At 44.8% G+C, this 15,992-nt stretch overlaps 1 protein-coding gene across 1 annotated transcript in view; it reads right to left on the bottom strand.

The window, feature by feature from the left end:
- Positions 1–9,710: 9,710 nt before the first annotated feature.
- SNAP23 (synaptosome associated protein 23) overlaps positions 9,711–15,992 on the bottom strand; it is a 68,703-nt gene continuing 62,421 nt past the window's right edge. The window contains exons 7-8 of the mRNA XM_029598653.1: positions 12,421–12,565; positions 9,711–11,514 (exon numbers count right to left, since the gene is read on the bottom strand). Of these exons, the coding sequence (XP_029454513.1) occupies positions 11,449–11,514; positions 12,421–12,565 (211 nt within the window). The 3' untranslated portion in view covers positions 9,711–11,448. The remainder of the gene's footprint in view (positions 11,515–12,420; positions 12,566–15,992) is intronic.

Genomic DNA, 15,992 nt, shown 5'->3' on the forward strand with positions numbered 1-15,992 from the left:
CCAGACTTTGCTAAGCCCGGCTCCTCCCAATCAGAGGATGGGTCAGCCACAACCTTAATTGGAAGTACCCGGAATCTGCGTAATCCTGCTGCCAGGTTTTCCACGGAAGAGGAAAATCCAGCAGCACCTACCCCAGTACTTCCTGGGCAAGGTATGGAGCCATCTGCCTTTTCTTGGGTGGAATTGTTTCAAGCCTTTGTACTGGTGCAGTCTGCTTCACTTGCACCTGCCCGGATGGAACCCCAGCTGGTACGGCCTCCCTCTCCCAGCCCTTTTGGCAGACCTCAAGACGAGAGGCTTGCCTCACCAAGAGTATCCCTGGCAGGGACCCGGACAGCATGGATGAAAAAGGGGATCCAGATTCTTTGGAAGATGGAGAAATCCCACCAGGTTTAGAACCATATTGGACTAGGTTACATTTTTTCCATAGAGATGAATTGCCGGCCCTGGTTTTTCAGACACTGAAGATGCTGGGTGTTCCTGGGGTGGACTATATGATGGAACCAAAGAAGAATCCCATTCTGGTTTCTCTATGGAAAGCCTCTTGCTATTTTCCTGTGCTGGAAGCCATCTAGGAGTTAATTGACCTGGAATGGGACGCTCCTGAAGCGAGTTTTAAAACTGGACAAGCATTAGAAGCTCTATACCCACTGGCTCCAGCAGCAAGATAACGTATACATTTCCCTAAAGTGGATGCGCTGGTCTGCGTTGTCTCGAAGCGAACAACTATCCCAGTGGAGTGAGGAGCGGCCTTGAAGAATGCGCATGATAGGCGGATGGAGTCCATCTTTAAACAAGCCTTTGATGCAATGTAATGCCCTTACAGATTGCTTCTTGTTGTGCCCTAGTAGCTCGTTCGTGCCTGCTCCTCTCTTGGGAGGTGGATGACTCAGGGGTGAATTCCAGAGAGGTTATGGAACCTGCTGCTGTCGTTTTAGCCGACGCGGGCTCTGACCTAGTCTGTACCTCGGCCGGAGGAGTGGCCTCAGTGGTAGTGGCCAGAAGACAGCTATGGCTTCGAAAGTGGTCAGCAGATGCAACCTCCTAAGACATACCTCACAAAGATGCCCTTTAAGGGATCACTCCTTTTCAGAAGCAAATTGGAAAAGCTGGCCAGTAAATGGGGCGAATCTCCAGTGCCCCGGCTACCAGAAGATAAGAGAAAGCAGTTACAGCAGTCCTCGCTCATGACATTTCAGAGGTCTCAGTCCTTTCAGAGTCGACAGCCCAAGAGAGGGGTAGGTTCAGGTTTGTCCCAAACCCCCCAATGAAGTTTTGCCAATCCATCCTCTGAACAAGGAGATATAGGGGTCAACTGTCCCTCTTCTACCAGCGGTGGGTTGAGATCACTTGGGACAAATGGGTACTGAATGTTATACGAGAAAGATACGCACTGGAATTTCACATCACTCCGCGGGATATGTTCATGATGCCTCCTTGCCACTCCCAGTACAAGAAGCAGGCAGTGGAGTCTACGTTGGTAAAGCTCTTCAGGTTTAGGGCTATAATTCCAGTACCTGCGCCCCAGGAAAATACGGGACGTTATTCCATCTATTTCATCGTACCCGAGAAAGAGGGTTTCTTTTGCCCTATCCTGGACCTCAAGAGTATCAACAGACATCTACGAATATTTCATTTCCGCATGGAAACTCTGCGCTTCTTGATAATGCCCGAATAACTAGGAGAGTTCTTAACTTCCCTGGACCTTTCCGAGGCCTATCATCATATTCCAGTTCAGCAAGATCATTGTTTCCTTCGCTTTGTAGTACTGAGCCACCATTATCAGTTCCGGGTGCTGCCCTTCGGCCTGGCCACCGCCCCCAGAACGTTTTCCAAGATTAAGGTGGTCATAGCGGCTGCACTGAAAAAAGAGGGAATCCTGGTGCACCCGTACTTGAACGACTGGTTGATCCGGGCAAAGTCCATGGAAGAGAGTTTATCCCAGGACAAGCAGGATGGTAGTCCTCATATGCGGGTGACGTCACTGGACGGAGCCCTATCACGGAAAATTTTCTGTCAAAGTTTCTAGAAACTTTTGACTGGCACACTGAGCCCACTGAGCATGCCCAGCATGCCATTATCCCTCGAGCCACAGGGGTCTCCCTTCAGTCTCTTTTTTTTTTCCACGCTGCAGTTCGCCTTGTGGTTAGGAGCTCTGTCTGATTCCTCACAGAAAAAATATTAACAATTCTTCAGAAAAATATCCCCTCATGGGGGTCTCCCATTTAAATTTATTTTTCTCTAATTCGGTGAGTAAAATACTTATTTTTGTGGTAGATACTGTTCCCACCATCCCTCGGTGCCCGCAGGCAGTCGGCGGCTGTCAGGCCTCAACCTTTTGTCATCATGGCGACGGGGTTTAGAAAGTTCCCTTGTACTATGTCTATAACAGACCCCCCCCATGACAAGTATGTCTTATGCCTTGGCGCTGCACACGACGTTTCCTCTTGTCCTAAATGCGCCGAAATGACACCGAAAGGTAGGCGAGCTCGCCTGGAAAAAATGGAAACTGTTTAAACTACAGTTAATTCCATCGACTTCTACTCAATCTTCACCGGCAGAGGTATCCAAAGAAAGTGATGATAAAGACCCACCGGGTACATGAAGGCAGTGGTGACCACCCATCTTCGTCACCATCAGAGTCATCGACCAAATCTACCTCGGCGCTGGGGAAAGACCGGGCGAGCACCATGAGAAACATTGTCACCGGCACCGAAGGGAATCCATGCCCGGTGCCGGCACTAATTCCGGAGCGACTTCGATGGCCATCGAGCTGCCCCCGAAGAGGACAAGGTTAGAGGAGCAGACTGCCCTCGACACCAGAATGTCCAAGGCGATCCCCACCGATATCAGTGCTGGGTACTGTGCTCCCACAGGGACCTGTGGAGGAGCTAGTTCTGCCTACTCTGCCACCCCCTGTAGCTGCTCTGCCCTCATCAGCTATACGGGAGGAACTAGACTGATTTATCCACCAGGCAGTCATCGATGCCCTCCGGGAACTACATCCACCGGTGCCGGCCCCCATACCAGCACCGATGCCAGAGCCATTGATGTTCACACCAATACTTGCCAAACTCGGTACATTGATCGTGCCCTACAGACACAACTGGGGCTACCAATGCCAAAGAAACCAACACAGCCTCCGAAAGACCCGATACCCATTTTCGGGTCGTCGGATGAAGAAGGCACTGAATCTGATCCACAGTCACCGACGCCGGGACCATCAGGACCGAGACGCCCGTGTCTTCCCTTGGTGCCATCGGTGCCACAACAGTTACCACCGAAGCATCAACCAAAACCATCGAAGGATCCATCAATGACTTTACATCCTTCAACGCCATTCTTCATTCCTCTTTCAAGTCCTCAACCACACATCCTTTCAGATACCTGGGAAGACGTGGATACTGATTCTTCTACTGAAGATATCTTGTCAGAACCCTCTCCACCAGAGGAAAGGAGAAAGTCACCACCTGAAGACCTCTCCTTTTCAAATTTCATAAGGGAAATGTCAGAAACAATCCCTTTTCAACTAGTAACAGGTACTCCAATTCGTTGATGCTCCAAAAGAAATAGTGGCTATCCCAGGGCACAAAGTACTGGTAGACCTGCAGCATCGACTTTGGGAACATCCCTGCACTGTTCCTCCAGTAAACAGAAGAACAGATGCTACTTATTTAGTATAGCATATACCAGGTTTCCAAAAACCTCAATTCCCACATCAGTCTGTTGTGGTAGAGTCATCATAGAAGAAATCAAGGAGGATTAGTCAACACCTCCTGGCAAAGAACAAAAGTTTTTAGACAATCTAGGACGCAAAATGTTTCAAGGATCCATGCTCTTGTCCAGAATTGCCTCATATCAGCTGTACATGACACAATACCAAAGAAACCTGTGGAAACAGGTTCAGGAAGTAGCAGAAACTCTACCACAACAACATCAGGACACCCTCAATACAGTCATACATAAAGGGCTTGAGGCTGGGAAACATGAGGTACGTGCGGCCTACGATTCGTTCGAAATAGCCTCCAGAATGGCAGCAACCAGCATCAGTGCCAGGAGATGGGCATGGTTGAAAGCATCAGACCTCAGGCTTGAGGTCCAAGATAGACTGGCTGACTTACCTTGCACTGGCAAACTTATTTGGAGATAAAGTGCAAGATGCAGTTGCGCAACTTAAAGATCACAATGAAACGCTGCATCAACTGTCCATAATCACTGCAGAAGCCCCATCTTCTTCCAGACGCTCATCTAGAAAAGACACTAAAAAGCCATTCTACTGACCACGCAGGTATTATCCACCTGCTCCTCATGGAAAAACAACTGGACCACCTCGAGAGGACATCCTAGGCAGCCTAAAGCATCCAGATCCCAGCCTCCACCGCAAACAGGCCAGGCATCTGGATTTTGAAGAACTTCCAGAACAGCAGCCCCTCCAAAAATCCAAATCAAAATTTACCAGTAGGAGGTCGAGTTCATCATTTTATACCCAATTGGATGAACATCACCACAGATCAATGGGTAATTTCTATTATAACACAAGGATTACCATCTAAACTTTCTCAGGGTACCCAAAAATTCCCCACCCAACTCACTGTGGGTATACAAAGATCACAAAACTCTTCTAGAGTCAGAATTATCCACCCTTCTGGGTGCCAGGGCCGTGGAACCTGTTCCCCGACCTCAGCAGGGCAGAGGATTCTACTCCCGCTATTTCCTCATTCCAAAGAAAATAGGAGGCTTCCGCCCCATCTTAGACCTCCGCAATCGCAACAAATTTCTACGAAAAGAAAAGTTCAGAATGGTGTCCTTAGGCACCATGCTTCCCCTTCTACAAACAGGAGATCGGCTCTGTTCTCTGGACCTTCAAGACGCTTACGCTCACATTCCAGTTTTCCCTCCTCAGCGCAAAAACCCCGCGCACCTTCATTACCTTCAATGCCACTCCCGCATCCATCGATGCCTTTTCTGCCTCCTTCGATGCCAAAGCAGATTCCAAGTCAATCATCGAAGACTGCTTCTAAAACAAAACATCCTCTTCCAAAAGACAACTTGGATCCTTCTGGATCACATTTTCAGCCTCACTATAGTCCTTGGGAGGATGTAGACACTGACACCAAAGATTTAGAATCTGAACCTTCTCCACCAGACAAGAGAAGAAGTCCCTCCTCAGGACCTATCCTTTGCAAACTTCATAAAGGAAATGGCAGATATAATTCCCTTTGAATTGCTTTCTGAAAAGGATACAAGACAAAACAATTGAAGTGTTACAATTTGTAGATGCACCAAAGGAGGTGATGGCGATACCCATTCATGACGTGCTTTTGGAACTTCAGCATCAATTATGGGAACATCCTTGCTCTGTACCAGCTGTAAACAGAACAGATGCAACATACCTGGTCCAACATACCCCAGGTTTCCAGAAACCACAATTGCCACACCACTCAGTGGTCGTTGAATCAGCTCAGAAAAAGGCCAGGAAGCAAAAACCACACTCTTCTGCCCCACCAGGAAAAGAACAGAAGTTCTTAGATGGCTTGGGAAGAAAGGTTTTTCAAGGATCCATGCTGGTGTCCAGGATTGCGGCATACCAGCTATATATGATGCAATATCAAAGAAACTTGTGGAAACAAGTTCAAGATATTGCTGATAACCTCTCTCAACAACAGCAGCTGTCACTAAACACTCTGATTGCCAAAGGCCTTGAGTCCGGCAAACATGAAGTACGGGCGGCCTTTGACTTCTTTGAAGCATCCGCCCGTCTGTCAGCCACTGTAATCAGTGCACAGAGGTGGGCTTGGCTCAAGGCCTCGGACCTCAGGTTAGAAGTCCAAGAGAGACTGGCAGATCTCCCATGTACTGGAGACAATCTTTTTCGGAGAAAAAATTCAAGACACTGTCTCCCAACTAAAAGATCACCTCGAGACACTCCATCAGCTCTCCAGATTGCCATCGGATCAGCCGTCCTCAGTGCGAAAACCCACAAGAAGGGACACTAGGAGGCCCTTCTATAGGCCTAGAAGGTATTATTCACCTACTTCTTCGGCATGCCCCTACCTCCCACCACAAAGAGGGCGTCCACGCCAGCCAAAGCAGGCAAAAACCCATCCACCTCTGCCAACAGGAACAGCAGCTGGTTTTTGAAGAACAGCAACAGAAGCCTCTCCATCAATCCCATGCCCCACTTACTTGTCGGAGGTCGACTCCATCATTTCAAAGACCAATGGAGTCTCATCACCAAAGATCAATGGGTATTAGCCATACTGAATCAGGGATACTGTCTCAAATTCCACACCCCCGCATTCTCCACCTATCCCATTTTGGACATGCACTGTCATCACACATCAACTGCAAGTAGAACTCTCAACCCTGCTGACTACCAGGGCTATCGAACCAGTCCCCCGGTCTCAACAAGGCAAAGGGTTCTATTCCCGCTATTTCCTAATTCCAAAGAAAACAGGCGGCCTTCATCCCATCTTAGACCTCCACAATCTCAACAAAATTTCTTCAAAAGGAAAAGTTCCGGATAGTATCCCTGGGAACCACCCTTCCTTTGCTTCAATGGGGAGATTGGCTCTGTTCTCTAGATCTTCAAGACGCCTATGCACACATACCCATTTCCACACAACATCGCAAGTACATACGATTTGTTGTGGGAAAACATCACTACCAGTATAGAGTCCTGCCATTCGGACTCGCCTCTGCACCTCGAGTATTCACAAAATGTCTAGCAGTGGCTGCTGCACATCTAAGAAAAAACAGCATTCATGTTTTTCCCTACCTAGATGATTGGCTAATCAGGAGTCCATCCAGGCAGGGAGCTCTGTCTGCCTTAAAAAGCACAATAAGACTATTACATGCCCTGGGATTTCTAATCAACTATCAAAAATCCCACATCGAGCCGTCTCAGCTTCTCACGTTCATCAGAGCAGACCTAGACAACACTGTGGCAAAAGCTTTTCTTCCAAACCTCCGTGCCAACACTCTAGCACGCTTGGCGAACTCTATAACCCACTGCCAGTTCGCCTCTGCCCATCAACTTCTAGTGCTACTAGGACACATGGCCTCTACAGTACATGTTACCCCTATGGCGAAGTTAGCCATGTGAACTCAATGGACTTTGAAATCTCAATGGTTCCAAGCTTTCCAACCACTGTTGTACACAGTTCAAGTCACCCACCAATTATGCCTTTCGCTACACTGGTGAACAAACCAAACTGCCTTGAAAGCTGGTCTACCATTCCAGCAATCAACTCCGCAAGTCATCTTGACCATGGATGCCTCCAACTTGGGATGGGGAGCACACGTCAACAACCTTCAAACACAAGGTACGTGGACTACGCTCGAAATGAAGTGTTAGATAAGCTTCGTAGAACTTCGAGCGATGCATTATGCCCTTTATTGCTTTCAAAGACTGCTTCTCAAGTAAGACTGTGCTGATACAGACAGACAATACAGTGGTTATGTGGTACATAAACAAGCAAGGGGGCACGGGCTCTTATCTGCTCTGTCAAGAAGCAGTACAGATTTGGGCCTGGGCTCTCGAGCACTCCATGCATCTCCGAGCAACTTATCTGGCAGGCATACAAAACGTCCTGGCAGACGATCAGTTGGCGTTTCCATCCCCACGAATGGTCTCTGGATCCCGGTGTAGCGAGCAAAATCTTTCAACATTGGGGTCACCCAACCATAAACCTCTTTGCGTCCAAACAATCACAAAGTGGAAAGATTCTGCTCCCTCCACGGCCGTCGTCAAACGTTGCCAGGGACGCCTTTGCTCGCCCCTGGAACACAGGACTTCTATATGTGTATCCTCCGATTCCACTCATATCCAAAACTCTTGAAGCTACAACAGGACAGAGGGTCAATGATCCTCATAGCCCCGTAGTGGCCTCGACAAGTATGGTTTCCCATACTCCTCGACCTCTCGATCAGAGAACCAATTCGCCAGGGCACAGCACCCACTCTCATAACTCAGAATCAGGGCAAGTTGCATCATCCCAACCTGCCAACTCTTGCCCTAACAGCTTGGATGTTGAAAGTTTAATTCTGCAACCACTTAATCTTTCAACTCAAGTCTCTAAAGTTCTCGTAGCTTCATGAAAGCCTTCCACACATAAATCTTACCACTCTAAGTGGACCAGATTTACCAAGTGGTGCACACAAAAAGGTTTTGACCCTTTCTCTTGCCCCACTCCTTTATTAGACTACCTGTGCCACCTTTCGGATTCTGGTCTCCAGACATCCTCTGTGCGGGTACACTTAAGTGCCATAGCGGCATACCACCGATAACAGCTCAACCCCTAGTGAGTCTGTTTGAGGGGCTTACTCCACCTTAAGCCTCCCATTCGACCACCAGTTACTGAATGGGACCTAAATTTAGTGCTAGCGAGGCTCATGTGATCTCTGTTTGAGTCTCTGCACTCCTGTGATGAAATATTTCTTACATGGAAAGTATTTTTCCTTGTAGCTATTACTTCTGCTAGGAGGGTCAGTGAGTTACAAGCGCTTGTCACATACTCACCCTACACGAGTTTCCAGCATGACGGAGTAGTCCTTCGCACTCATCCCAAATTCCTACCAAAAGTGGTAACAGATTTTCACCTCAATCAATCCATAGTCTTGCCTATTTTATTTCCAAGGCCACACTCTCACCAGGGTGAGAGAGTTTTGCACAACTTAGATTATAAACCTGCGCTGGCTTTTTACCTGAACCGCACTGCAGTCCATAGAAAATCCACCCAACTCTTCATTTCTTTTGACAAAAATAAACCAGGAGTTGCAGTGGGAAAACAAACTCTCTCCAACTGGCTAACAGACCGTATATAATTCTGTTATGAAAAAGCAGGCATTCCTTTCCAGGGGCGAGTAAAAGCACAATCAGTAAGGGCTATGTCAACATCAGTAGCACACTATCGTTCAGGGCCTATTGCTGATATCTGTAAAGCTGCAACTTGGAGTTCTCTTCACACCTTTGCAGCACATTACTGTTTGGACAAGGAAGGACGACAAGATTCAGCCTATGGCCAATCTGTCTTAAAGAACTTGTTCCCAGTTTAATATCCAACTCCTTCCACATCCAACCTGATGTGATTTCAGGCTGCCTCATTTTTTCCCTAACATCACACCTGTTATGCTTGTTGCACAAGTTGTGCGCTGTTGGTCCACAACAAAGATGACTCAGCCTGTAGCTTGCTAATCACCCATATTTGAGGACATTCATCCTGCTTGTTCTGGGATAAAGCAAAATTGCTTACCTTGTAATAGGTGTTATCCCAGGACAGCAGGATATAGTCCTCACAGAACCCACCCGCCACCCTGTGGAGTTGGATTCGATTCGTTTTATTATTTTATTTTTCGCTCGCATTTTTTATTGCTACAAACAAGACTGAAGGGAGACCCCTGTGGCTGAGAGTATCATGGCATGCTGGGCATGCTCAGTGGGCCAGTCAAAAGTTTTTAGAAACTTTGACAGACGTTTTTCCGTGTTAGGGCTCCATTGATGATGTCACCCATATATGAGGACTACATCCTGCTGTCCTGGGTTAACACCTATTACAGGTAAGCAATTTTGCTGTTCACTTGTATATCTTATACAGGGGCATTAAGTCTTTACAGTAATCTGATTTATTACAACCAAAGCATGATAAGAGGCATATTATGCAAGGTGGAAAAAGCAATCAGCTTGTGTAAAATAGTACCAGAAATCTTGCCCTCTTTAAAAACTTTTCAGTTTTGTTTATTGCAAAGACAATTTTACATGACACATTGAAAAAGTAAAGGCATAAGAATGAACCTATTTCTTAAATGACAAGAACAACCTGTTTCACAAAAATAGCTAGCAAAATTCATATTTAAATGTATAAATCAGAAGTGGATGAGAAAACAGCAATGTGCAAGTCTTCAGCTCCTTACCCACTTGATCCCTTTCGAGGCCATATTACAGAGCAGGTCAGATGTCCCGGCTGTTTTGGGCAAGAGCAGAGCATGTTCATGTGTGACATAACTGCCCTCTGAGACTATCTCTCACATTTTATTTACACATACATTCAAGGGGTTAAGAACATCTTGCACTGTGTTTTGAAATTTCTGGCACACATTTTGCCTTGGCAGTAAAACAAAGCCAGGAAGGTGGGGAGAGTAGAAGACAGGTGTTCACATGAAACCCATCTTAAAACTATACATGGAAGGCAGCAGGAAAATATGCTGCAGGTCTACCAACCCTGCGACAATAAAGAACCCAGTTTTAAGAAGGATTTCTTCCATTTGGTGCTAGAGCAAAATTCATAGCTTTTACTTCATCCAAGAAACTGGCTGTTTGCAATTTTAAGTTTTTCAAGTAGACTGGTGACTGTGACATCCCCAGTTTGAAGGAATACCTACAGTTGTACAGATTAAGAATGAAGAAAAGATGAAAAGTTTTGGGTTTACAGATGTGTCTTGCTTAAAGCACAAGTTAAACTCATGTAACAGTTACTGTATCTCAGAGTGCCGCCTACAAATATATTCAAAACATTATTAATGACTTCACTTAAAAGAAAGGTTTTATATATTTTTCCTTCACGTTTATATAAACAGTTTATTTTCCTGCTCAGCTAATTTGCAATATTTCTAGACTTCTCCTCTCACTGTTTTGCCAGTAAGAATTCTTAGTCACTACTGCAGATGGAGGAATGGCTACAAACAAAACAAATCTGCAAACATACAAATGATCATAAGAGGAAGCCTCAAAGTATTTTAAAACATTTTGCTAGTAATTCCGAGACACAAGGGAAGGAACTTGCTCAGCAATGGAGGATAGAACAATGGTCCCCCATTTAAATGCGACCAAGTACATGTCACTGCTGCTTTAAACTAAAATTTCAGTATTCTGTATTTTTTATACACAAGATCCCCCACCTTCTTCCGGTCGGTTATCTGCAACCATCTTTCACCACAAAAACAATCAGGTAATTATAAAAACATGATCAACAAGGTCTGTGGGATGCATCCACTGACCAGTTTAATGTAGACCCAGAATTACTGAGGTAAGAATTAAAAAAACAAAAAACCCCCAAAAAGGTAGGAAAAAAAAAAGATTTAGGCCTGGCCGCTCTCTTAATCTGAAGTTAACATGCAGCAAAAAGGTCCAATGTCCCTTTCTTGCCCCCCCCCCCCCCCCCCCCCCAAAAAGGGAAATTATTTAAGAGGCACATAAATGGTATCATTTTTGTACTTGGGTATAACCCTGAGTGTAGGTGAATGACAAACGTACATGGGGATTTGAAAATCAGATCTGTGACCAACAGTATCATCAAATCACAGAACGAGCAAAATCACAGTCTTTCAGGGTGGTGGAGAGGAAGCCCACAGCTCCAAGCTTCTCTCTCTCAGCCACCATGTTACATTTTGATTGAGGAACTTTCACATAACCAGAAGGAAGGTAAGAACTGCTAAATAACAGTAAGAGTTTTACTCCTTGATGAGTTTCTTGGCTCGGATGTTGGCATCTTCAATTCGAGATTGGTTGGTCTCCGCCTAAAAAGAAAAAAAAAAAAAATGAAGAAAACACCACAACAGGGTCACTGTAAAATGAATGCAGATCTCAATTCCAGAAAAGAAATTTAGCTGCAAAATGTGTTCAAAATATACTTTCTCCAATGTCAATAAGAAGTCGCAAAGCACTGTTGCTTGTCAGCACTAGAAGTGCTAATATGGAACATGAAAATATAACAAGGGAAATTAATTCCCCACAATAAAAAGTGGAATCTTGGCAAAAGTGGAATTTATACTAAAAATAGAATTTAGTGGAAACTGCTTAAGCAGCATACTTCTTTTTTTCTTCTAGATATCCATTAACAGTGTTTATTTCTTACCCACTTTCAGCAAGATTAAATGTAACAAAGGATAATAGACCTCAGCTATAAGGTTAAATGTGTCTGATTTCCTTATGTCCCTATAAAGAGTGCAGATTCAAAAATGAATTTGGCATCTAGGTTAGAAACATATGCATGAGTTTATGACAGCTGCCATTAAGTCACTGAACATTTACTGTAGGTACCTACTGTCAGACCAACTATGCCTGTGGCAGTGCAGTGGTCAGATTTAGGGCCCATGGTTATAGCGTTCTAGAAAGAGCCCTGCAGCATGGCCCTGGCCATTGTTGCTGCAATACCTGGACTAAAGGTAGGCTGGAAGTAGATATAACATAGGAATACAAAATCCCTGGCAGTTACAAATGAAGGCACATGACATCACATCCAGGCTCTGGTTCAGAATGAGTTGGAATGAACAGGAGGAATTTGAAAGGTCAACAACAACAATAATCCTCTCCTCCAATACACATCTGGATCACAGCTGTTTGCCATGGTTAGAGTTTCTTGCTCACTTGATTTCTGTGGCTTGGAGAGGAAATGTGAACAAACAGAAGTTTCTTGCTCTCACCTTTTCATTAATTCTGTCAATCTGCTTGTTATGGGTATCAATCTCATTGCCCATATCTAAAGCCATGCTTTTCAGGTTTCCAATGATACTGCCCACCTGCTGAAGGTTTTCTTCCATCTCATCCTCTCGAGCATCATTTGTTATCCTGTCACAAAAGCAAAAAAAAAAAAAAAAGTCATAATAAAATTTGACAAATCCTCAGTCAATCATATTAGATCAGTTTTTTTTCCCCACTAGCACAGTACATTCTAATAGTCCATGTGCCATCACCAGATCAAAGGTATGTTTCTAACCAAGCTTTTCATTTCAAATCTGTTTAGCAGGAAGTTTGCTTACCAGTATACAAAGCTCTCCATAGACAGCAGCAGCATGGATGAGCCATTATGCATGGGTGACACCATCCGATGGTATTGACGAAGACCCCTCAATGCTCAGTAAATCTTTACTGAGCATGCATGGAGTTCATTGCCTTGTGAGCCCTTTAGTCTCCTCCAGAGCTTATGCTTTAAGCATGGTAGTTGATTTTCCAGGAATGCAGGCAAGCAGGTATAGAGTGGGCTTGATGGACCCTTGGTCTGACTTGCCATACTGGGTCAGACCAAGGGTCCATCAAGCCCAGCATCCTGTCTCCAACAGTGACCCATCCAAGTCACAAGTACCTGGCAAGAACCCAAACATTAAATAGATCCCATGCCACCAATGCCAGAAAAAAGCAGTGGCTATTCCCTATAAATAGCAGTTTATGGACTACTCAGTTTACAGGAAAGCAAACTTGTGTAATCCCTGTTTCCAAAAGGGGTCACCTCCTCAGCCCTAGACAGCATAGAATAACTTAGCCAAGGTGAAGGAAAAGTCTTTCCTGGGCTAGGGCAGGCAAACTGGGCCAAGGACACACTCTCAATCAAAAAGTCCAATGTCCACTGCAAAAAAAAAAAAAGTGTGCTCCAATCAAAAAAAGATTGAAGATTTTGCTTAAAATAAACTCAGTCCAAAAATAGAGAAATCAACATACAAGAAAACATTCAGAATTTTATAATGCTGTCCTTAGTAAGTTCAAGAAAACACATATCAAAGTTCACTATACACTTTCTCTTCAGCCTGCCTTAAGGCCCAGGCTTCAATATCTTCTCACAGCTAAAGTCCAATTTACTACCTCACAACACATTCTTGGATGCTGCAAGACAGCTCCCTCTCTTCTGTAGGAGGGTTGTAGTTTCTCAGCCCTGCTCCGAGACTCCAAACAGGCATAGGTCTCCTCCTGGTCCTGCTGGCCCCCTTCAAGGTTCCTTTTGTACTTAATTAACACTTCAAATCCACCTTTCAAGACATCCTTCAATTCTCTCAGGCTTCCTGAGGGTATCTCTGCCTAACTCTTGCTTCTCCCACCCTGTAATCCCTGGTGGATAACAGTTACATCCGCCCTCTTTTGCTGAGACTCTAAAAGTAGCCAGGGTTTTTATAACCTACTTAAGCCATGCCCATAGGAACTGTATCAAACTGCCAGTCAAAGAATTGTTTGTAACATCCTCTGACCAAAAGAGGACCTTGGATTCACTGGAGCCTTCCCAATATCACAGCAGCACAAACGAAACAATGGGGTAGCTGGAGGAGTGTGGAGCGACACCCCTGAACAGCAAAAACAAAAACAATTACAAAGAAGGATGAAAGGGATAAAGGTCACCTGAATAAGGCAAAAACCAAGCCTACGAAAAGCACTAAACAGATCAAAACTGGAGTGCTATGAGCACTAATGCTCGCAGTCTGGGCAATAAAATCCCCGACCTGCAAGCCTTAATGGTGGAGGCGGACTTGGATGCTGTTGCTGTTACAGAGACATGGTTCACGGAATCTCATGATTGGGATACGGTCATACTGGGTTATAACTTGTTAAGGAAGGACAGAAAAGGGGAGTAGCAGCTCTTTATGTCAAAAACAATATCCAAGCAACTGAACTGCAAGGATTTGGGGGTAGAGAAGAAGCATTATGGGCCATCCTAAAAAGAAAAAAAAAAAAAAAAAAAAGGATGGTGCATCCATTTTTACTGGAGTGGTTTACAGACTTCCGACTGAATAGACAGAGAGCTGATAGAAGACTTACAAAAGGTGGGAAGGAAAGGAGATGTGTTGATTGTTGGAGATTTTAATCTGCCAGACATGGACTGAAGAATCCCTTCTGCGGAATCTAACAGAAGTAGAAAGATAACACAACCCCTTGCAGGGCAACCACTCAAACAAATAATAATGGAACCCATGAGGGCGGGAGGGAGTTATACTCTTAGTGTTCACTAATGGAGATAATGTCTCTAATGTCCGGGTGGGTGCCCATTTCAGCACCAGTGATCAAACAGTATGGTTTGATATCGCAAACAGCTTACGGAGAAGTCATACGAAGACCAGAGTTTTGCAGTTCAAAAATGAAGACTTTGCTGAAATGGGAAAATTCCTGGAGGTGGAACTTGAAGACTGGGCAAAAATGGGAGAGGTGGAACAACAGTGGGCCAAACTAAAAGGAGCAATTACAAAAGCAACAAATCTATATGTTAGAAAAGTAAACAAAAGTAAGAAATAAGAAACCAATCTGGTTCACAAAGGAGGTGGCTGATATAATAAAAGCAAAAAAAGCAGCTTTTAAGAAATAAAGGATCCCAAAAAGTGGAACACAGGGAGGATTATCTGGTGAAATTAAGGGAGACGAAAATGTAATCAAGAAAGCAAAAAGTCAGGCAGAAGAAAGGATTGCCAAGGAGGTAAAGCGAGGTGACAAAACATTTTTCCAGATACATCAGAGATAGGAGAAAGGTCCATAGTGGTATAGTGAAATTGAAAGGTGATAAGGATCAATGGGTGGAGAGAGATGAAGAAATGGCAGAAATACTAAACAAATTTTTCAGTTCAGTGTTCACTAAGGAAGACCCTGGAGAAGGACAGTCACTTGTTAACATAACTGTAGAAGGTGGTGGAGTAGACGAAACTCCATTTACAGAAGAGAATGTATGGGAAGAGCTAAATAATCTGAAAGTGGACAAAGCCATGGGGCCTGATGGGATTCATCCAAGGATACTGAGGGAGCTCAGAGATGTGCTAGCGGGTCCACTGTGTGACCTGTTCAACAGATCCCTGGATAAGGGTGTGGTGCCTAGTGACTGGAGAAGAGCGGTGGTGATCCCGCTACACAAGAGTACGAGCAGAAGAGGCTGGAAACTACAGGCCAGTTAGCATCACCTCAGTGGTGGGAAAATTAATGGAGACTCTGTTGAAGGAAAGGATAGTGAATCATCTACAGTGAGGAGAATGCTGGACCAGAGACAGCATGGTTTCACCAGGGAAAGATCCTGTCAGACAAATCTGACTGATTTCTTTGATTGGGTGACTAGAGAGCTGGATCAGGGAAGAGCATTCAATGTAATTTACTTGGATTTTAGTAAGGCTTTTGATACGGTCCCACATAGAAGACTCAACAAAATGAGAAGCTTGGGGGTGAGCTCCAAGGTGGTGGCATGGATTACAAACTGGTTGACAGATAGAAGACAAAGTGCAATGATAAATGGAACCTACTCTGAAGAGAGAATGGT

This window comes from Rhinatrema bivittatum, chromosome 4, assembly GCF_901001135.1.
Source record: "Rhinatrema bivittatum chromosome 4, aRhiBiv1.1, whole genome shotgun sequence".
Taxonomy (NCBI): Eukaryota; Metazoa; Chordata; class Amphibia; order Gymnophiona; family Rhinatrematidae; genus Rhinatrema; species Rhinatrema bivittatum.